Source organism: Saccoglossus kowalevskii, chromosome 22 (genome assembly GCF_978046115.1).
Source record: "Saccoglossus kowalevskii chromosome 22, keSacKowa6.1, whole genome shotgun sequence".
NCBI lineage: Eukaryota > Metazoa > Hemichordata > Enteropneusta > Harrimaniidae > Saccoglossus > Saccoglossus kowalevskii.
This window is the reverse complement of record NC_140662.1, coordinates 15,639,933-15,663,395: the sequence shown is the minus strand read 5'-3', so window position 1 is coordinate 15,663,395 and position 23,463 is coordinate 15,639,933. Positions and strand designations below refer to the sequence as shown.

Below are 23,463 nucleotides of genomic sequence, written 5' to 3'. Positions count from 1 at the left end.
CCAACAAGACATCTTTTGCCTTTGAGCCATCTTTACAACTTTCAGGTTGGTAAATCCTCAGAAAACCATGGAAACTGCCCACAATAATTTTATCTGAAAAAGTATACAATAATAAAGATGATGATCTGTAACTTTTTTACCAAAAATGACAAAAATATTCACTAAAATTAGAGAATTAAAGATATCATCACGAAATAAACAAATCTGAGAGAGGTCCACATGTAGTACCTATATATGTATTATAAAAGCAATCAAACTTGCGGTTTACAACAAGAAGTCGAAAATATCACTTTTTAGCAAAAATGACAAAAATATTCACCAAAATTAGAGAATTGAAGATATTCATCATGAAATGAACAAATTTGAGAGAGGTACATATACACCAAGTATCAAAGCACTGAGGCTTGTAGTTTTCAAGAAGAAGTTGAAAAAGTAAAACATTGACACGGACGCCGGACGCCACCCAATCACTCATATGATAAGCTCCGCTCGACAGTGGAGCTAAAAAGTGTATGTTGTCAGTTTCAACCTCAGACCACTAACAAGAACCTACAAGAACTATGCATTCCTCTTTGATGGAATATCTATCTCTGGTTTGTACTTTTTTTTTTAATGTTGGCAGATAGGACACACCATCTTGTGATGGTATACAGCTGAACTGACCAACTCACACTGACTGCGAGAGTTTACATGCTCTCATGGAATTGTGAGTGACGCAAATGCATTACAATCATGAGTCTGAGCCACAACAACAACACAGCTTCGCTATCATAAGTCAAGGTATGTGACCATGAAAACAAGCCCATTAAACAGAAGAACATTGACTCAAGCTTTGCCATTTGGTGTGGTAAATATTCATCCAGTAATCCTGTCAAATCACACCTACATGCAGTAGAGACTACTGACTGCAAGTCAATGTCAAGTTCATGTGCAACTGATTACAATGATCTACATTTGTCACCAATAGGACTTACCCAATCCATTTGCATTATTGTCTACATTTCCAACACATAAACATCCTTGATCAAATTCTTCATCAACACCGGCATTCACATACCACCAATCACGTGCTTTGAATAATGACATTGTCACTAATTATTGCACTAAGTTCATAAATCTGGAATACATTAAAAAGACAATAATTAATTGCATGATAACTGCAGAATAAAAAGCAGTTCAAAATAGTATGAGGTTATTATCATTCATTATCACTTCTTGGTGAAACTAGTAACGACATGGACTCAAGTCATGAAACTTGCTTCTGTTTACTTGCATACATATTTGCAACTGTTGAGCCAATCAAAAAATGACATGCATACATGTACAGTGGTTTAGTTGATCGTGATAAGGTTTTCCCACATGAATTTGTTCAAAACTCTCGTCATTAGGCAGCATGCATTAAAGAATGTACAGTAACAACAATGTATTTCACACTGCTTTCATACATTTGCATATACCTCATACTGAATATGACGTATTGCGACAATTCTGTTGTTTTAATCTAATATACCGTACCATATTTTCTCTCATCTCTTATTGAAGTGCATCACCTATAGATGTGCACCTTCAATGGAAGAGCATCTTTATTAAAAGTGCATGTTCAATAAAAGTGCATCCGTAATAGCAACACATCTCACATAGGAATGCTTCTACAACAGAAGCAAATACAGTAGAGCTATCTGCAATGAATATTATATCATCTTGAATGACATTATGTACATTTCCTAGAATTATTATTATATATTTATGGGTTTCTCTGACTATACTAAAAGACACACAAGAGCAGACATGCTAAAAGTGAATCACAACATTACTGAATTTAGGCGAGCTATGAGCTCAACATGCCAGAGTTGTTGTGATTAAGTTTCTGAAGTATAAATTTGTGGGAAACTCAACCTCAATCTTGATCAAACCACAGTCCCTCTATAGAGGCCTATAGAGAGACTATGATCAAACACAAATAAAATAAAATAAACAACAATTAGATGCGCACTTTGTTAATTTCCGGAATTCATGCAAAATTCAGACAATTGAATATATCACATACTGTAATTTTAAATAAATAAAACTTAACGAATGATCTCTGAGTGAATTTAATTAAAAATCTTTTTATATTATTTTATTATTTAAAGTGACTGTGGTCACATTCTACACACACCCGATAACAAGTGAGTGTATCACCATACAATGACACTACATGAATGCGATTATTTTAACAACAAATTAACATAATAATTTTTCCAATAAATAAACATGGATGGCATATTTTTGTAAGGAAGTAATTAATTGAAATATCTGCTGGTTAGTTGTCAGACACATGAGTTCGAGTTAGGAATGTTATATTCACATAACTAGAGACAAATAGAAATCCACATAATTAGTAGAAATCCGAAAATCGTAGTTATTATGAAAACTTCTCTTATTGAAACGGATGTTAATTTAATCGCCAAGGAAACAAAACCAGAGATGATGCTTGCAGTAGTACTTCTGAGCAGCTAATTTTCATAATAACATGTTATGATGAATCTCACCTTGTACGAGTTCAAACGCCGATCATGCTGGCAAAAGCCACAATAAATAATTCCTTTGAAAACTAAACTCTATTTCTGCAGCAAATGTTAATGACAAACTGTAAGGACGGAGTTTAGGTGAAATTTTCTTCCTGTCTTCAATGTTTTCGTCTACCGATCGCGGAACTATTTTCCACGAAGCGCATGCGCGGTGAAGAGAGCAGAGAATTGTGGGAACGTTTGGGGTCTCGCGTTGCCTTCTCGAGACTGTGTTTGCTCAGCTGTTTGCGATCCTAACTTAACTGCTGTGTTGTTGTAGGTTGCTTGTTAAACGTAGCAGAATTCTGGGACGTTCATAGATTATCGTCACTGAATATTACAACAGTGAGAAGAAGAACAGTATGGAATCGGTAAGTGTTAAGACTAACGCTGGTAAATGCATTTATTTTGTGGGAAGAATTTGTACTTTTATTAGAATGTTTTGTTCGATGTCAAACTGACGTTCAACTTTCTGCTAACTAATTTAGCTAATTAGCTAATTTACGATAGGTTGTCTGGTAACTATCGTGTGTATTTGTAAATATACGTCGGTTAAGTCATACCACAAACAGTGAATGTAGCAATGTTTGATATCACGGTTTGTAGCCATGTTGACACTAATACTGGCCTGCCCAGTAGCGAAAATTACCCGCACAGAGTTGATCATTGATTGCATTTTGAAGCGTACTGGACTGCGGACGACACAATTATTGTACTTGATCCGTATTCAACGTCGACTGGTTAATTATTTTCTTAAATTGACTCAAAGTTTTACACAGACGATTGCGTTATCTGGACTACAGTGTACAGGGGATAGAATTAAACCCACTGTAGCTACTTGCATTGTTGACCTCCATGATTGTTCTCTGCTTTGCTAACTTGTTTTCGCATTTGTTGCTCTGCTATTCTAAAAATGGTAACAATTCAATACGAACTTAAGTTCCGCCTCAAATATCACACGATCTTAGCCATAATATAATCGTCACTTCAACGGTAAAGTATTAATGACACACAGAGTACAGGATTCGATTTCCTTGAAAACTGACTGTTATTGTTTACAAATTACGCGAGTGTTCGTAAACGTTATTAGTGTACATGTAGTACGTTACTGGGAATTAGAGCGTCCATAAAATTATTACGTATTGTGGTTCCCTATTACCACTTCCAGCGCAATATTGACTCAGAGTTTGATTTCGTTGAAAACCGTTGTTGTTTACAAATTACACAAGTGTTCGTACAAATTGTCCGTATAAGGGCTATTTTGAATAGTTACTTAATTTAGGACAATGATTACCAAATATTATCTACTACTCGGAATTAGTGCATCCACTGCCAGTACTATATAGACTTCGGTGAGGGTGTTGTGAAAAACTAAACATTTTACCATGACAATAAAACAATTAATCTCCTTTCAGCATTTATTTACTTTATTTAATTTAATTTTGTGTAAACTTGTTTTATTACTGATACAATGTACTATTGTCTTTCAAAATGACCACACCTGAGGGATAACAATTGAACTTGCTTTTAATTGTGGGAAATGGAGCCTCATCTAAATAAAACAATATTTTAATTTTAATTTAACTCACTGATTGCCAAAGTGATCTTTTGTCATTTTTCTAAAAAAAACTTTTATTTTATTCCATACTATTATTTCTATATTGTCAAAACCAGTGGAAACGGGAAATTATGTCTAAATAGACCAACATTTAAAGCAAATTTAAGGCACATTGTCGAGAATTATTCACTTGGCAATGTTGTTTGGTTGCCATAAATTTTCCTGTCAACATTATGGTGGGACAATTTGTACATATTAGAAATGAGTAAACTATATGTACATGCAGTTACACTGTTAATATGTTAAATTAGATAATTAACAGATTTATTTATTGGCCAGCTTTCTTTTTTAAGGGTGTTGACTTATGTATAATATAGTAACAGTCAAATTTACATGGAAGACCAGTACAAGTATGTTCATGTCATGATGTGTAAAGGTCAACTTGAACACATTTAATGTGACAGGTTGTCATTTTTATTTTTAGGCACTATGTGCGTTGACACTAATTTAAAATTTGTCCTCCCATGATTGTTCTTACACTGCATGACTTGTGTGACCCCCCCTGTGTTTACATTTAGAAACTTGTTGATTTTTGAGTAAATTCTACAATTTGTTTTTTGAATAAGTTGCTGTTCCCATGTACCGTACATAGGCTTATCCACTAACCCCTAAAGAGTAGCAATGACAATCATTCACGAAATGAACCTAAGTCTGCATAATTTTTTTTTAATATTCTTAAAAAATGAAATTGATGAGCAATTTCTGTAGCTGCTTAGAAATACCATCAATTTGTTTCAAACCTAAAAAAGAAATTATAGAAACTTGTATAAAAATGTGTCAAATGTTGGTCCACATTTTGGTATAAAAAAATATTGTACCAGTATGCTGCTCCCCCTGTATTTTTTTTTCCAAAATTTACCAAAAAAGAATTACATTAAAATGGGAAATCTTTGCCATTTTTTCCTGTTTTCACCACCAGACTTTCTCGCCTAAATTTTTCTGCACTTTGTTCTTATATTCTCCAATATTTCTGGAAATAAACCGAAATTTCAGACAAAATTTGTGTCAATTTTCAGTTGTTAAATTTGGATATTTTTGTTCAAATTTTCTGAAGGCAAACTATAAACAGGGCTATTTTGTGAATTTGTAATGAAAAGAGGGAACTGGTGGTGAAAAGGTTAAATAACAATCCAGAAAGTACTCAGTGAGAGAATGGTGGAGCATTTTGTTTAAATTTGAGCAATTCATCTACTGAGAGCCTTCACAGATACTGTAAAACATGTTGAAAAAGCGACATGCAATTTTAGCGAATTGTGGTAAAATGTCGTAGTAGCAAAATGCCGAAATGTTGATTTAGCGAATCTCTCTCGTCTTTGTTGATTTCCTGTTTCCACAATACTTGTCTGTCGCCTGCCAAAACAAATGCGCAATTAACACCTCCAGAAAAACTGTCAAGTGTAATAAGGAAGCGCTCCAGATTATTACGTTTTCTGTGTTGTTAACAAAGTGTGTGTGTGGAGAAAAAAACGTTGTTTGGCCGCCATTTTGAATTTATAATGAATAAAAAAATGGCGTCAACAGGTGATGTGTTAATATTAATAAAATAATATTCAATCGTGGATATTAAAATGGATATACAGATTTACAAGATTTTCACGCTATGTTTTAATTTTATATTTTTATATTTTATATTTTTATATTTTATATTTTTAATTTTACGTTCACAAAACTTGCATAAAATAATATGGTCATAGAACTACTTCTCACTTAAAAGTGGCTTTAAAACCCATGAAAACAAATGATGTTTGAGTCACATTGGTTTCTAGGAATATTGTTCAAAAATATGTAGTGAAAATATAATAGTATGTTGTTATAAGATGGGTAATTCTGATTGTCACGAATTATTATGAGACTCTGGGGAATACAATTTATTTTCTATAAAATATTGTTTTTATCTGGACTCACATGGAAATTGTTCCAAAACTGACCAATTTTCTCAACCTGATTTTCACAAAAACCATGATTTTTACCAGGTAAAATAGCACAAATGGTATGTCATATATCCATTTCTATAGTTCAGTAGTACTTTTAAACCAAAATATTGTGATAACATTGTCACATCCTTGAATAATGGCCATGTGTGTACATTTATTACAGATTCCTGAACTCAAAGATTCCAAAGTATTTATTAAAGATATTAAGAAAGTAAAGTCAGTTATAGAGCAGCTTGCATCTGATGGAAAAGATAAGCTACAGGTAGGTAGAGATTTGATGGAAAGTAAACAACATTATTTTTGTGTGTTATTTCATGCAGTGACACATCACATGTGTAGAAACAACCAATCACAGGATCAATCAAACAATCTTTTACAGCTCAGCCTGCTCTTTCCTTTCAGGCTCGGGGTAATGTCAGAAATGGAGTGTTTAACCAAAGACACTAGAGAATACAGGGACAGGCAACTGAGGCAAATATCCAGAAAATGATCAATGATGTTCCGTGTGACGTATCATGGTGCATCTCGTTCACGTAAGCATCTGAGTGCATACAGCAAGCAAGTCCACGACCTCCATATCATTTATTTTTATTTGGAATTTATTTTTGCTAAAGGAATAAATCAGTGAAAAAGAAAAACTAGTGAAAACATTTTTCTTTCTATAGTTTTACAATTTTAGTCATAAAAAATCAATAAAAATATTACTCGTCAAAAAGCAGTAATAATAATCTCCACGCAAAACAGCCAAACATTTTATGGAACTCATTTTTGAAAACAAATTACATGTAGTTTAGATACTACTGTTTAAGGTAGAGATGCAGGTTCGTGGGCACTTGGGAAATTTTTTTTTTTTGCTTTTTATTATCCAAATAATCTTGGCTATAGACTGTTAAAATTTGGTAGAATTGTGAAAAGTGGAACATACTCTAAAAATGATTTTAAAATATAGATAACAGGTGCAAACATTCTCTCTTTTGAGCAAGATTTAGCAAGGCTGTCCATAAATAATTTAAAAAAAAACATGATGAAAAAAAGAAATGACGGGATCTCCATATTATGCACTATATTTAACTTTTAACAAAACGATAATACATTTAAATTTGGAACTGTTACAGCCATTTTAATTATGAGCATTAGCAAACTTCTTACAGAGTGAATTGTTATGCAAATTAGCAATTATCTCAGCTTCTTTTTAGTGCACATCCCAGAACATTAAAAAACATAGCTTTGACCTTTTGTTTTGAAATTTTCACAAATGATTGACAATGTGTTTATCTTCAAAACACTGCCGGAGAATTGTTTTGGGTTGAGCAGTGTTACAACAATCGTACAGACAACTAGCCTGGGTGTTAATTTATGCATAAACTTGAAGTGGTGAAATTTGAACTGCTGCCCTGCAAAATTGACAACTGGTAGACAGTTTTCAAGACGGCACTTTCTTCATAGTAAACAGATGTACCCATAAACCAATTTTGAAGCTAATTTTTTTTAAATCACTTTTGACCAAAAAAGCACATTTTTGTGCACATTTCAAACTACAGTGTCCATAACAAAAAATACTAACAAAATTTTAAAATTCATATAATAATGTTTTCGAGAAGTCATCTTGATTTCTTAATTAACTTATTAAAATACCTGTCAGGTAAACTGCATCTCTACCTTAATTACTATGGCGTAGACTTGTTTTTGTCTGAAAATCGATTAATAAAGATCTCTTGTTATCATTTACTTGCATCCTGTGTCACAAAGAAAATGTCCCAACAACCCTCAACTCCAAATCATCTTGTAGCCAATTTTTACAAAACACGATATTCGTTCAAAACCTTCTAGTTTATGTTCTGTTGTTCATAACATGTCACCTAGACATATCGTTGTTTTAAAATTTATCCATTGGAAATTCATGCCATGAAACGTGATCTTGCATGTTTGAACGTACAAAATCACTTTTAAATGTTACATCATTGCAAGAAAAAGACAGCAGTTGCCTCTGTCCCTGCATTCTCCAGTGTTATGGGTTTAACATACTGAACTGTTTAGCTGATTTAGCTCCAACACTGTATATGTATAACAGTACATTGCACACTTCTAGTTGTTTCCAGGTACTTCACTATGTGTTATACCACAGTCCCTCCACAACATTGTGGAGGGACTGTGGTTATACTCTTACAGCCATATCACAGTCATTTGTACACAGCAAAGTTGTGATCACATTTTTCTCTACACTGTTTACCATTAAAAAGTCAGCTTCAATGTAAAGTCATTTACATGTACATGTACATGTATATTTTTTCGAGCTTGCATATGTGTGTTGAATGAATCAGTAGTAGCAGCAGAAACTAACACTGCCATTATTTTCTTTCTGGTGTGAACAACGTGTGCTTGCCAACCAGTCACTGTGTATTAGCATGCATGCAAAGCAAAGTGTGCAGCTGTTTCTCGACATCATTTGTACAAGTGATCAAATCTTTCATTTTGCGCAAAGGATCCTACTAGGAACCAGTGCTTTTCAGTGGTCTTGTCATTTATCGTTTTTTTGCATACCTTTTTAGCATTATTTTAGTAATTTTTTCATAATTTTTCTAATTTCATTATTTCTACTTCTGTAGGTAATTACTGATTTTGATCGGACCTTCACAAGATGTTATTTTAATGGAGAGACATGCCCGTCATCATATGGTAAGAACTGTATATATATTTTTCTACATTGCATGGGTCCCATATTGAACACAATATTTTCCTGATGATAAAAAACATTTGCTCACTCTCAAACATGATGAGACTCTGCTGTACAAAAGGCAGATAAAGATAATAAACATGGACTTATGGATTAACCTCTGTATTTCCATGTGGTAAGGCATTACCATTCATATTTTAGTTGTGTCTGAACCGAACACTTTCAAATTTGAAACGTAAATCATACATTTTTTGATTCTATTCAAATGGCTGAATGACAGCCATGTTTACACTAGAAATTCATCAAAAGCATTTTTGCCATTCTGGAATCGGATCTCAATCGTGCATAGATTTCATTTAAACTTGATACACATTAACATCCATACCTTAATGTATGTCATTTTGGTTTTCAAATTGCATTTGAAATGTTTGAATGGCGGGCATTTTGTTTTAACCTTTTCACCACCAGTTCCCTCTTCTCATCACAAATTCATAAAATAGTTCTGTTTATAGTCTGCACTTTCCATCAGAAGATTGGGACAAAAATAGCCAAAGGTTTTGAGTAAAAATGAAAAATTTACTCAAATTTTGTCTGTTAGCTCCAAGATTGGGGTTCATTTCTAGAAATATTAGAGAATACTGTACAAGAAAAAAGTGAAGAAAAATTTCGAGAAAGTCTGGTGGTGGAAAGATTAAACTTATTAACACATGGGGACTATATAATGCAATTACTTGGTTGATTAAATTATGAAAAATATTAACAATCTTGGCATGACATGCTAAGCATAGGATACTGTAGAATACTTTATTTTCGCTTGGAATTTATTTTCGCTATTTTCGCTGAAGGGATGATTCTGTGAAAATAAAATCCAGCGAATATACTTTTTTTCCTATATTTCACATTAAACTCATCAAAAATCAGTGAAAATAAATTCCATACAAAACGCCCAAAAAGCCTTTTCAGCGAAAATTAATTCTAGCTAAAATAAAGTATTCCACAGTAGTCAGTAATAAATGCAACTGATCTTGTATCAATAAAATATGTCATTACATCAGACCACCCAACACATTTTTTCTGCTATAATACTGGTACAACATTTTGCAAATTTGCAAATTATTTTCTTTGTTATTCTTCGACCTGATAAACATAATTTGAATTGCCAACAGGTCTTGATCAGAATTGTTAACAAATGATGTGGCCTTATTTTGTGAAAGATTTCAAAAGTTGATTTGCTGTTCAAAGGGGTTTATGGCTGTCAGATGGCTTGAAACCCAGTGGTTGCTGCATGTGGCTATATACATGTATTTTTTTGAAACCAGCAAATCTTATAAACGATAATGAGACACTGAAGTCCAGAAATTGTGCATTTCCATGTAAGAAGACCTGATGAGAAAAAGAACTAGAACTTACAATATATTCTGTGTACACATGGCACCCCTTTTTGTACTCTGGTGGTAGGGTTCCCCTCTATAATATTAAGAGTCTCGAAGTAGATCATGGTATTAATGTAATCCTTGCTGGAGTCCCTAAATGATGTGTGTTTCATTTCAGGAATCATTGATGACAGCATTCTACTTCCCTCATCATATCGTGCAAAAGCCACAGCACTACGCAATCATTATTATTCTATAGAGATCTCAGATGATATATCACTCGATGAAAAATACCAACACATGGTGGACTGGTACGAATTATTTATATTATTCATTTCTTTAACACATTGAGATGCCATCATTTTTTTTCTCACAATTTTTTGTACAAGATTTTTCCCATAAATTTCTTTGTTAAAATTTAACGAAATGGAAATAATTTTCCACTGGTGTACGATTTTAAAAAAAATTCGGGGGGGATTATTTGGTGGTAGTTGACATTCACATTCAGAGGGTTAAATATCAATGTGGATCTTCACCATGTACTCCTTTTTAATTAACGACCGCCCAACATCTGACAAGGTGAATCACTTTCTTGCAGCTTTGCTCTGATTAGATGTGTTAACTAATTAATTAGTGAGAAAGCATTTCAGAAAAGATGGCAAACACATGTAACAAAAGTTATTCATATTATAGGGCTATAGTTGTAGCAGGGCACACATTGATCATCTACAGTGTATATCTAAAAAGAAATGCTTTACTCATATTTGTATTGTATTCATATCTGTATTAGAAGCCACATCCCTAATAGCAGCTGCACCAACCTTTTCTGAAGCAAAATTTGACCATTTCTCATACGTGTAGATGCTCTAATAAAAGCCACATACCCTCGGTTGCATTGTACTATTTTAATATAAGCAGTGGATTCTGATACAGATTTTGTAGTACACATTTCAAATTTACTCAGCATTGCTTAAGGACTATCAGTTTACATGTACATGTCTGTCTTGTCTTTTTAGGTGGAATCAAGCCCATGCATTGTTAGTGGAACACCATGTGATGAAACATGACATTGAAGAAATGGTCCGGCAGTCTAAAGCGCTTTTACGGTATTTTATTTATTACCAAACGCTTCAGCGTGGTATTAAGAGTTTGTTTTCAGGGGTGGGTGATACCAAGGTGGGAAATGGATGCACATATGGGGTTAATTCCTTGAATTGCAATATAGAGGGTTCAAGCTGAAATACAATATATAGTGTTTTCATGTTTCGTCTGATATTTCTGTGGTATTCTGCTGCTGTAAGTAATGCACGATTTGTTCCGAAATTCAGTATATTGTGTGTATTCCAGGGTTATTCGTTTTTTGCTGAAAACACCCCTATTTTTTTAGTGGCAGAGTCGAATAGTCTCACTCCCACTGGGAAATCTGCATTGTTGCTTGAATGTGAGTTAATTAAACATATTTTCCAGACCGGCGAAAGAGTATACAACAGCCAATTTTAACAGCCTGTCACGTGATTTTAGTCTGAATGTCAACATGAAGAGGCTAGTCCATTTTACGCAGGAGTAATTGGGAGTAGAATATGTGAGGGATAGTATCAACAGAGATGTGTATAGTGAAAAGTAATATCTATCCTTCATTTGCATCTCTGAGCATTTCTGTTTTAGTATATTGGTTTGAAAATGTTGAACTTGCATGATTTGCAATGTGTTTTTTTAATGGGACTCCCCTATTGATCGAATCCCGGGTTTGAACGAGAACGGCACACCACGTGATTCGTTTGAATACAATGCTGATGGCAAACATGCCGTGTTACTGCAGTACTGCACTGACGGGATGACTTACTGGTACTGCATGCTACAACTTCGCTTGTGATGTTGCTTGTTAGCCATGGATTACATGAATCTTGATTACCAGTCAAATGTGTTGCTCATTTGACGTTGGTAATCTTTATTTGGAACTGAGTAACTTCCTGGTACTTCGTACTATGATAAAAATCAGTCAACATACATCAAGTTCTCTCAATCGTAGTATTCCATGTGATGTACACCTAATATGCCAAAAATGTTGCTGAACGATTTGAACTGAATAAAAATAGCAGACGAAAATTTGTTTACAAAATAAAAATACTTCGGTTGCCAATGAAAACCGGTAAAAAACAAGCAATATGTTTTCGGCTGTTATCATGGAAGGGACATGAACGTGAAGCTAACGTCTGTTTATAACTAAAACCGGGCACCTTATACGAGGTTCGCAAAATAACATGGCAGTCATTAGAAGTCACTTTATTTTATTGTTAGGACGTATTCAGCCGTTAAATGTATTATTTCCAACCGTTTTGCGATAGTATTTTCTAGATTGGAGGCAGCATTTACATTTTATTCAAAGTTCAAAGCTGCGTTGGGATTCCGTTGACAGTGGTAACAATGTCGGCGCCGGTGATCTCTTACCAGTGCGCAACGTAGCCAAAATAAAAGGCATGATCATTTGGGCATTGCTATTACAAGACTGGTAGGAGGCAATAAATTTGGCGAAAGTATTCAAAAAACAGATTTTGGCTGTTGCCATGGTAGCGGTGGGTCAGAATTGTTTTTTTCAATTAGTGATGGTACGACCTGCCTGTCAAGTATGAACAAAATCAGCCGAGCCAAAAAACCACAGAAGAGTTAAAAAGCCATTCCTGCTGAACAGTTACTCTAACTTCGGGGTCAACTTCCTCATTGATGAAAAAAGATATCAAAAATTCAAATAGTAACTTTTTGCCCACACTCAAGCCGAGTACAATGAGCTATGTCTGAGGTTTTGTATCACAGGGAATTGGACAAACTTATGTATTTTAATAAATTATTGAATAATAAAATGTTATATAACTTTTCTTTTACCCCCTCCTCTTCCTGGTATCTATTTCAAAGAATCACTATTTTTATTTTGTAAACACATTTCCGTTTGCTATTTTTGTCGGGTTCAAATCGTTCACCAGCATTTTTGGCATGTTAGATGTACATCACATAGAATACTAGGATTGGGAGAACTTAATGTTTGTTGACCACCTGGAAACTGGTTTTTATAAATCTTGAAAGGCTCTCGGAAGATCCACCCGCAGCCTGGACCTGCAGTAAAATGTCCGATTAATATGCAGCCGCAACCATCAACATTTAACCGGTAACCAAGACTCAGTCTATCCACGACCAGCAAGCAACATCACAAACGAAGTTGTAGTGTGGAGCTCACGAGTCAGCGACGACCGATGTCAACGAAAGTCATTCCGTCAGTGGAGTACCGCAGTTGCACGGCATGTTTGCCAATGCACAGATCTGTGGAGGAACTTTTAACTTCAACATAAACCGTGTATCGTAGTCGCCCAGTTCTGGTTCTGTCGTGGTCCCAACTAATGGGCGACAGTCGTCGTGTCGCGTCCTGTTCGATATGGGACTCATAGCGACGTATACAACGCGTGTAAAATACATTGTTTATTTACATGAAATTCGAACACGCGCTGCGCGACGACCACCGCGCTTAAACATCCACGAGTTATTTATTCGGACAATGACTCAAATTAGACGTCTGATTATTTTATTTTCACACGTACAGCGACACGCGTTCTACACTGACAAGCGTTGCTAGGTCGCAGCACTGTCTTGGAGCATATATTAATGGGCAATTGGGGTCTCCGACCTAAATTTCTATCCCGGTTTGTTGCACGTTCTTTTTTTAATATGAAATAATCAAATCTGGGACCTATGTATAATAACAGAACCCCAAACCCTCCCCGTGGCTTCGCTCGTGAAAGTACGGCAGCAGGATACACCACATCACTCGTGAAAATAACTTCCATACGCAATGAAAGCCACGGGGAGGGTATCTGTCATAATACTTCATTATCACTGAAAACAATTTTCCCCTGAAATAAATTCCAGTGAAAATGCCATTTCCCCTCATACTCTATTGAGACACAGCGCAGTGAAAATTGGATTCACATGTAATGCTTGAAAACATGTCAGCAAAAATAAATTAAGTGAAATTATACGCGTCTTCATAATAGTTGGAAATGAACAAACTACACCCGACCCTACCACTCCATATACAATGTAAACTACACCCCAAAACATCCTTTCACCCACAGTTACTACCGTGTTTCACCAGTGTATTCTATTTGACGTCAGGAGAAATTGAAATAAACAAATTAATTATAATTTCAGCCTCTAGTTGAGCACTGATTAAATAAACTACCTCGTCTTTATGTCAACTTGCAGTTATTCGTTGCCTACATCAGTGATTTCAATCCCAGGAATTTCACTCGCTGTTAATTGCATGGGAGTGCCAGTCTTTAATGAATTTCTATTGTCATGTCAATTTCTTGCGATTACTCGAACATTAAGCTGTAACCACATACCGCCTAGGTGCTGTAACTAAATCCTGGTTAGGCAGGCTTGAACTATGCATGTGAAGCCAGCTGTGGGGTATATTCAATCCTATAGATTTCTCATTGTTTGGTAACTATTTGCTGCAAATGCAACAAAAATCAATATAAAAAATATTACCCACACAGCATTCTACAGGTTACTTGTATAATAAATACATTGTTTAGCAGTTTAATATTGACATGATGCAAATAATGGTAGAAGTAACAAACCTGTCACTAAGTTGTGATCCCAGTCCCCGTTTTTTAAACACTGATGTGATACAATAAATCTTTTCAGTTATTTCTTTACTAAATAATGATAAATAAAACTTGGAAACAATGTAGGAATAAACTGGTCCAAAAAATGTACACTCAGCAGTCAGTTTACACCAATAGTTCCATGCATGAAGTGCATTCTACCCGTGATTTGTTTGCGTTTGAAGGCGTTCTATTTCAAGCTATTTGAAACCTGAAATAAACAAGTTAAATGTGAAAGTTGTTTCTTTGATGTTTTGTATGTTCCTGAGTCAACACATCACACACTCAATAAACAATATTTCACCAAAATATGAGTAATTTAAGTTGTAAAAAGAAGTTCCGTGTATAAACACAAGTGTAAAAAGGTGGCGGAGCGCTATTTAAGCCACAATCAACTAGTAAGCCTGTGCTGAGACAACAAATATTTACAGTATTCAATGTATTTATGTACGCTGACCATTAACTGTTTTTTTTTTTAAACAGAGATGGTTGTCAGAAACTCTGTCAGGTGCTACATACCCACGATATACCTCTGCTCGTATTCTCAGCTGGCGTAGGCGACGTCTTGGAAGAAGTTATTAAACAACAAGGCTGTTACTATGACAATGTTCATATTGTGTCTAACTATATGGATTTCAATAATGAGGTATGATTCACTGCCCAATGTTTTGATGTTAATGTGCATCTGGATTATGGCTTCTCTGAAATCTTTCGACCCATGTTATGGTATTTCCTGAAATCTCTTGTATAAGCAATGTATGTATTATTTTACCAAATAAAATGATTAAAATAAAATGCATGTAGAGGCCAGACTGGTTATTTTTTATATACGACCATCAGGATACTACATCTGACCAATAGTATGCAAATGATTTTTATGCTGTTGTGCTGTTAAGGATTTGTCAGCCAATCAGATAGTGCCTTACAAAAACCTGCAATGCAATTTTTTTTAATTGGTCTATAATGCAATGAATGGTTATAATAATTTAATTCTTTGACCCAATTATATGCTTTTCTCCCAATAATTTGTGTGCAGGGCTGCCCAACAAAAGTGACATAAAATTGCATAGAGGTAACATTTACATGCTATCATTATACAGTATTTTCTCTATTTGAAGCACCTCTCTCATAGAAGCACTCGTACATGTAGACTAAAAATTGAATTTATTGAATCATGAAAATATGTCTTACTGTGAAAGACTTTATTTTAACTGGAATTAATTTTCACTGAAAAGACTTTATTGTTTTGTATGTAATTAATTTTCACTCATTCTTGTTAAATACTAATTAAATAAATCTCTTTGTTTGTTTCTTGCAGGGAAAGCTAATAGGATTCAAAGGTGACATCATCCACGTCTTCAACAAAAATGAAAGTGTAATTCACCATAGTGACTATTTTGACAAAATTGAGAATCGTAATAATGTTATCTTACTGGGTGATTCAATAGGAGATCTTAAGATGGCGGACGGTGTTGAGAATATGAATCAATGTCTGAAAATAGGGTTTCTCAACGATAAGGTGAGTTTTGTTACAAGCAAATTTGCGTACTATGTAAATTACGTTTTTGTTCTTTTGCAAAATTAAAGAGGTGCTTTGCTTTTTAGAAAGGTATGAATGTTTTTTACCTTTTTACCAGTTCCCTTTTTCCATCACAAATTCAAAAATAGTTCCTTTTATAGTCTGTGCTTTCCTTCAGAAGATTGGGACACAAAAAAAGCCAAATTTTTTGAGTAAAAACTGAAAATGAACCCAAATTTTGTCTGTTCGCTTCAAAACTAAGGTTCATTTCCAGAAATATCATATAATATAAGAAAAAAATGCAAACAAATTTGGGCGAGAAAGTCTGGTGGTGAAAAGATCCAACGCACATACCTTAAAATAAGAACTTATGTTTTGGCGTGTGTCTATATGTGCGCCCGTCATCAATTCTTGAACATTCCTCGACCAATTTTGTTCACAAAGCAAGTTATAATTGGAAAGCTGAGCATGAATCAGGATGTGAACATGTCATCAATCATTTCTCAGATATGCTCTGACTGATTTCATTCAAACTTCATATGAATACCACACATAATGAGTTACTAATGCATATCATTTAGTTCTGTGATTCAATTCATAATGGCCGACTGGCGACCATGTCTTCATGTATTCTTGACCATTTCTCAGGCATTTTTTGACCAATTTTGTTGATAGTAGGTGAAAAGACAAGACATAATGGTATACATAGGCACATTGATTTGTTTTGTGTTTTGACGACATTTGACTGACTGGTGACTGTATTTGTCATCTAAAAAACATGTCAATAATGTTTCTCAGGCACGTTGGTTTTATTCAAACTTGCTATGAACATAACAGATGAGTTACGTGACAATTTTGTGGTTTTGAACATTTTCTTACTTAAGTATTGGTTCAGGCACAATTGCATGACCCTACACAAGGCATTTTTCATATGAAATTAAATTTAAAAACTAAGGATCGGGTAGTCACTATTTCATTGAAAGTGGTCATCGTAGAAAAACATGACGCACACTATTATGGGAAATGACACATAAAATAACCAGTTAGAGGTCGTCAGAGAAAGACTTAGCCCCTCAAGATGGCGACGTATTTGACATTTTGCCTGAGATGTAATAACCGAACATAAGGAAAGTTATTATCTGCCCTAAATATGTTCATTTAACTGTTGATACATGATAACAATTCTTTCTGTCCTAATCTCAGTCTGTGTTCTCATTACAGGTGGAATCCAAACTAGAAGACTACAAGAATAAATTTGACATTGTGTTAGTCAACGATGAAACGATGGATGTTGCCAATGCCATTATCAATAAAATAATTTAAACTGGTACTGATCATGTGACCTGAAATACTATCATTATCAACATCGAATAATGTCTGCAATTTTAATTCTTTAACATTTTTACTTTTCTTTCTTTGATTATGCAAATACTGGTCAGGAAATCAGTATGGATGAATATACTATTAAAAATAATCTTCCAACTTTACTTTTTATTTAATTCAGTGGTGTGTTGTGTATTGTAGATGAACATGTAAATAGTGTTTTCAGATCACGCTGTCATGACAACGTGAATGTAAATTTTGTCAATTTCAAAGCTGTAACACATTTTGTTCAGGGAAAAACAGTTTTTTTTTGTTTTTTTTTGTATAAAGAAAATTTGAACAATGTTTTTAAATGCCAATAGGATGAAACTGTAAAATACACTAATTCCGTTTGTGGTTTATTAATTATTATTTTTTCTGTATTTATTATATTATATTATGTTCTAGCTCCATGCTTGATTTTACATGTAGGGGTGTGGATAACTAATAAAAACTTGCACACAACAAACTTAATCTCTACTTTTAAAAGATGCGTCAAAGGTGAATATGTTAGGTGCATGGTTTAATTATCCACAACCCCTTACTGTAAAATACTTTATTTTCGCTTAGAATTAATTTTCGCTATTTTCGGCATAGGAATAGTTCAGTGAAAATAAAATCCAGCGATTATACTGTTTTCCTATATTCCAACTCGTCAAAAATCAGTGAAAATATATTCCATACAAAACACCCAAAAAGTCTTTTCAGTGAAAATTAATTCCAGCTACAGTATTTTACAGTATTCCTACACATGGTGCTATGTTGCTGCTGAGTTTATTTCTAACATTAACACACACACATTAATACAGTTATTCCATGAATGATTTTGAAGTGCAATTTAATTAAAGTAAGTTCAATGAAGTAGAAACATATTCAAGTGTAAGTTAATTGAATTCAATACACTATTCCTATAAATTGCGCTCTCTAATGCCAGAACTCTTCTGTAACATCAAAATGACATATTGTTTGTTATTTAGTATATCGCAAAATCAAATACCTACCAGGTAGTCATAATTGATAGACGGACATCTACAGATCGAAACGATATCGTCACTTTGAAAGGTATCACCAATTTTTTGTCACTAGAGGGCGCGATTTATGGACAAGGTGTATTAAAAATTAAAGTTTATGTCGTTTGGTATACTTGTACTGTAAACCATCTTAAAGCTAATACCAAGACTTTTTTTGCTCCGCTGTCGACTTTGTTGAGCGAAGCTTATCATATCAACTTTTTACTTAACTTCTTCTTGAAAACTAAAATTGTTATTGCTTTGATACTTGGTGTATATATACTATAGGCAGATCTCAGATTTGTTCATTTCATTATATCTTCAATTCTCTAATTTTGATGAATATTTTTGTCATTTTTGGTGAAAAGTGATATTTTCGACCACTTGTTAAAAACGCAAATCCAATTGGTTTGTTCATTTTCTAATGATATCTTCTGTTCTTTAATTGAAATGTACATTGCTAACAGCAGAACTATCTCAGTCAGGAGGCTGCTTGTTATTTTTTAAAATTGAACAGAGGGAGCTGTAAAATTCTTAATGACTTGTTAAATTTAATGTTGTATTAAAGTGGTCTCACTTAAATTTTATTGTAAATCCAACACATAGACATGGATAACCTATGATATGCTTCCATTCCAGTAAAATAATTCTTCAAAAATTTCGGTCTAGACCTGCAGCTACTGTAAAATACTTTATTTTAACTGGTTGCACAGCTACTGTATTTGCATTTGTATGAAGATTAGATGTAAGCTTACTCTCGATTGGTTGTTCTGGATATTCAACTTTTCGAGCCAATGAGGAAGAGCCTTTTACAGTTGTGCATTTACTTCATGCTAATCTATCTATCGTAAATTTTTTTTTTTACAAAATAGTTATTTTGTTTCTAAAAGCAATATGGATAACTCTCAATAAATTTGTTAGTGATAATGTATGTTGATGTCTATAATTTATCATAAGATAAAAACATTTTATTGTATTAATAATTTGAAAAGAAAAACTTGTGCTTCATGAATTTACCTCTCAGTCCATACAAGTAATTCAAAATGCAATAGAAATGATTTCATCAAACAAATACTGCTTTGTTTAAGGTCAAGATAACATGCTTTTTATGATAAATCATACGATATACTGTAGAATACTTTATTTTCGCTGAAAGAATGATTCCGTGAAAATAAAATCCAGCGAATATACTTTTTTTTTCTATATTTCACATTAAACTCATCAAAAATCAGTGAAAATAAATTCCATACAAAACGCCAAAAAAGCTTTTTCAGCGAAAATTAATTCCAGCGAAAATAAAGTATTCCACAGTAGTTTTAATCAAGATACAATATTGAACAAAATTATTTAAGTTAATATGCGCAAAGATATGCATATAATTTTGTAATTTCTATGCATTAGACAATTAGCCAACCCACTGGTGACACTTTCCTGATAGCAGTAGTTGAAACAGTCTCAATTAACTAAATAGCGTTCCTTGTACATGTAGTTTCTGGAAATGCTTGTCATGATCACCAAAAAAAGTTCTATTGTTTGTTGTATCTTAATCGTCTTTGGTAGTCTCCTTGTGTGCGTAAAATAAACCTTACTCACAAGCCACATGACTTGCCCCAAACTGTGTTCCATTCTCTACTGCCATCGTGTCCACTGTCCCAAATACAGTTTGTGAATAACATCTATTGTAAGCACTGCCACCATTATGAGACATGGCAGTAAATTAAACACAAGGACATTAATGTTATTACATTAGCGTATATACAATAGGAGGAGCCTATATACAATAAACCGGTACACACTTTAATTGTCGTTGGTTGACATACATAAAACTTTGTTACAGTTCTGTATTAGTTTTAATCTGAAAATAAATATTATTACAACAAATAACGAGTATGGTATGTTGTGATCACAAAACCAAACAGGACATAGGTTTACCTAGACTGATGATGACTATGATCATACAATTTTTAAAAGCCTATGAATAATAGACCAGTGAATTCACCTGGATTATTGCACCTCTAGGTACACAATGAGATATGACTAGCATTGTAGCTAGGCATTACTAGATTGGTAGTCAAAATAGTGTTAGAAATCTTCACCCAATAAATCTTTAGTTTAGGTAACTACTCTGATAGAATCTTCAAAAGAAGTTGTAAATTTTGTACTCATTTCCAAGCTTAATCCTTTCACCACCAGATATTTCTCACCCAAATGTTTCTACACTTTTTACTTATATTCTCAAATATTTCTAGAAATAAGTCAATTTTCAGTTCTTACTCGAAAAATTTAGCTACATGTATTTTTGTTCCAATCTTCTGAAGGAAAGTGCAGACTGCATTTTGTGAATTTGGGATGAAAAGAGGGAACTGGTGGTGAAAAGCTCAAGTAACACCTCACACAGTACCAAACAACTGTTGAGTCTATTCAAAAAAATCATTTTATCCCAGCTATAATTTATTTTCGCTGATAAATACAGATCTTGTGAAATGTTACACACACACAAAAAAAATTGTCAGTGATTTACTACTCAAAACATGGTTATTCAAAATAATTAATTTTAATATTTTCGTGCTAGATTTTATTCTCCTATAAACATTTTGGTTACAATGCTATTCCAATTTCTGTGTCCTCATATCTGCATTAAAGTTATGTTCAAAGATCATTCAAACAGCCATACAGATTGGTTGTGAGATGAATTTGATGGCCTGAATGTCAGCAAATTCCATGAAATATGTAACTGATGATGATGCATCGGAATAATGATGATCATTTTGGCTTCCAATTAATTTTTTTTTGTTAAAGCCATTAAATAATGTTCAAGTGTACATAGATTCGAAAATATTTGCTTCTGTTACGAATTCCTGCAGTTTGTAGTAATTCAGAAAAAAAAAAGGTGAATCTTAATTTGCAACGTGTCCATACTGCTGATCTGCACTGGCTCGTAAGATGAATTCTGATTGGCTAAAAAAACAAAAGACTTGTGGCGTTGAATGCACGTTCATTCTCAGTAATGTTATGCAAATTAGAAATTCAAACTAGCTAATCATTTACAACCTTCCGAGCCAGTGCAGATTAGCCCTGTCCATACACTGACCCATCAAAGTTTTACATAATGGTACCAAGTCCCCAATAATGCTTTAAAGTGAGGGAATCATCACCTTTGCATACGACAGACTACTATAGTGTGTTGTTATTTACAAACAAACTTCTACCCGTTTTTTTACTTTGCATTTTTAGAGTGTGTTGTTATTGTCACTTGGGACTCGCGTGCACGTGCACGTGCACAGATGACAACCCTTCACTTTACGGACAATCTTAGTACAACTTTAATCTAGTTTACAAATAGATTATTTTCAGTGTGATCACTGCAAGATACTGTATAAGGCATGAAATCAAACACAAACATCAGAATAACATGGGCCAAAGCACTGTAGATGGGTCACAACAACACGATACGCGAGATCTCACAATACTTGCAGTGAGTAGAAAATCATCTATTAAAAGTGAATGCTACCAAAGAGAATAAAAGATATTTCTGCATACTGCATTGATAAATAACACAGAATTATTGAGGACTGGAAGGCAGTTCATTAACCCTATTCCAATGCTCAAGAACGAAATAAAGGTATACAAAATTTGGTTTCATCTGATGAAGATCCAACTGATCACAGAAAATTATTGTTTGTACAGTATGTCACTGCTTCACAAACAAATTTTTTTTTAGCAAGCTAACTTTTAATTCAGATTTTGAATAAAAAAAATCAATAAATCATTACATCATTTTTTTTTCAAATTTTCTTTGGCACAAATATATTTGTTACTAAATGTAATTGTGGTTCTAGCTTTTGTTTTGGGTCTGAATACATCACTTTTTTTTATACAAGTGCTCGCAAGGATTCATCTCCTGCACATAGTTTACAAACAAGTGCTACCCATGAGCCTTTGCATTTTTTGTATGTGTTGTTGTCGTCGCTTTGGACTCTAGCAGATAAAAAAACCCTCCACTTTAGGGGAAGTCTCGCATTGTCACCGCAGCTCAGAAAATGTAAATTTTTTATTTAATTCTGGACAAAATTTTAACAGTATGAAATATTCATGATGTTAGTCACATGTGTGACAATACAAGATCGTCTCTAAGCTGTATAACATGGATCAGGGGCTAATCTGCACTGGCTCGGAAGGTTGTAAATGATTAGCTAGTTTGAATTTGCATAACAATACTGACAATGAACGTGCATTCAACGCCACAAGTTTTTTTGTTTTTTTAGCCAATCAGACTTCATCTTCCGAGCCAGTGCAGATCAGCCGTGGATCAGTGTGGACAGGTTTATATTATTTACAATCTTTTTATGGGAGGGGGGAGCTATTGTGAAATACTTTATTTTAGCTGGAATCAATTTTCGCTGAAAAGACTTTAGGTGTTTTGTATGGAATTTATTTTCACTAATTTTTGGCAAGCTGAATGTAAAATATAGGAAAAATAGTATATTCGCTGGATTTTATTTTCACTGAATCATTACTTCAGCGAAAATCAATTCTGAGCAAAAAAAGTATTTCACAGTATTCTGTGATGTGTAGCAACACAATTTGGTGTCATATGTTTTGATTTGAGTCGCATGGCACGCACTGTAAATATTTACTTTGATTAAAGGGAACCTCAATCCAAACAACATAATGACCCCTAAAGAAAAAGCTCCACAAATGTAGGAGAATGCAATTTACACTTTTTTATATCAGTTTTCATTCTCTAGATATTCAACTTTTCATCG

The 23,463-nt window shown here is 33.9% G+C and overlaps 2 protein-coding genes across 4 annotated transcripts in view; one reads left to right on the top strand and one right to left on the bottom strand.

Annotated features, from left to right (window-relative positions):
- LOC100375000 (protein PTHB1-like) overlaps nt 1-2,706 on the bottom strand; it is a 32,613-nt gene extending 29,907 nt beyond the window's left edge. For both annotated transcript variants that reach the window (XM_085496034.1, XM_085496035.1), the window contains exons 1-3: nt 2,532-2,706; nt 975-1,117; nt 1-93 (exon numbers count right to left, since the gene is read on the bottom strand). The exon at nt 1-93 is cut by the window's left edge and continues 52 nt beyond it. In XM_085496034.1, the coding sequence (XP_085352160.1) occupies nt 1-93; nt 975-1,086 (205 nt within the window). In that variant the 5' untranslated portion in view covers nt 1,087-1,117; nt 2,532-2,706. The remainder of the gene's footprint in view (nt 94-974; nt 1,118-2,531) is intronic.
- Nucleotides 2,707-2,741: 35 nt separating this feature from the next.
- LOC102805636 (7-methylguanosine phosphate-specific 5'-nucleotidase-like) lies at nt 2,742-20,581 on the top strand. Of its 2 annotated transcripts, XM_085496070.1 has the most exons (9): nt 2,742-2,920; nt 6,265-6,363; nt 6,504-6,634; nt 8,708-8,777; nt 10,327-10,459; nt 11,165-11,254; nt 15,290-15,452; nt 16,125-16,325; nt 17,547-20,581. In XM_085496070.1, the coding sequence occupies exons 3-9, from the start codon at nt 6,617-6,619 to the stop codon at nt 17,646-17,648; spliced, it is 777 nt and encodes a 258-aa protein (XP_085352196.1). In that variant the 5' UTR covers nt 2,742-2,920; nt 6,265-6,363; nt 6,504-6,616; the 3' UTR covers nt 17,649-20,581. The 2 variants fall into 2 exon arrangements, with proteins under 2 accessions (XP_085352196.1, XP_006823781.2); XM_006823718.3 differs by lacking the exon at nt 6,504-6,634.
- The last annotated feature ends 2,882 nt before the right edge of the window (nt 20,582-23,463 follow it).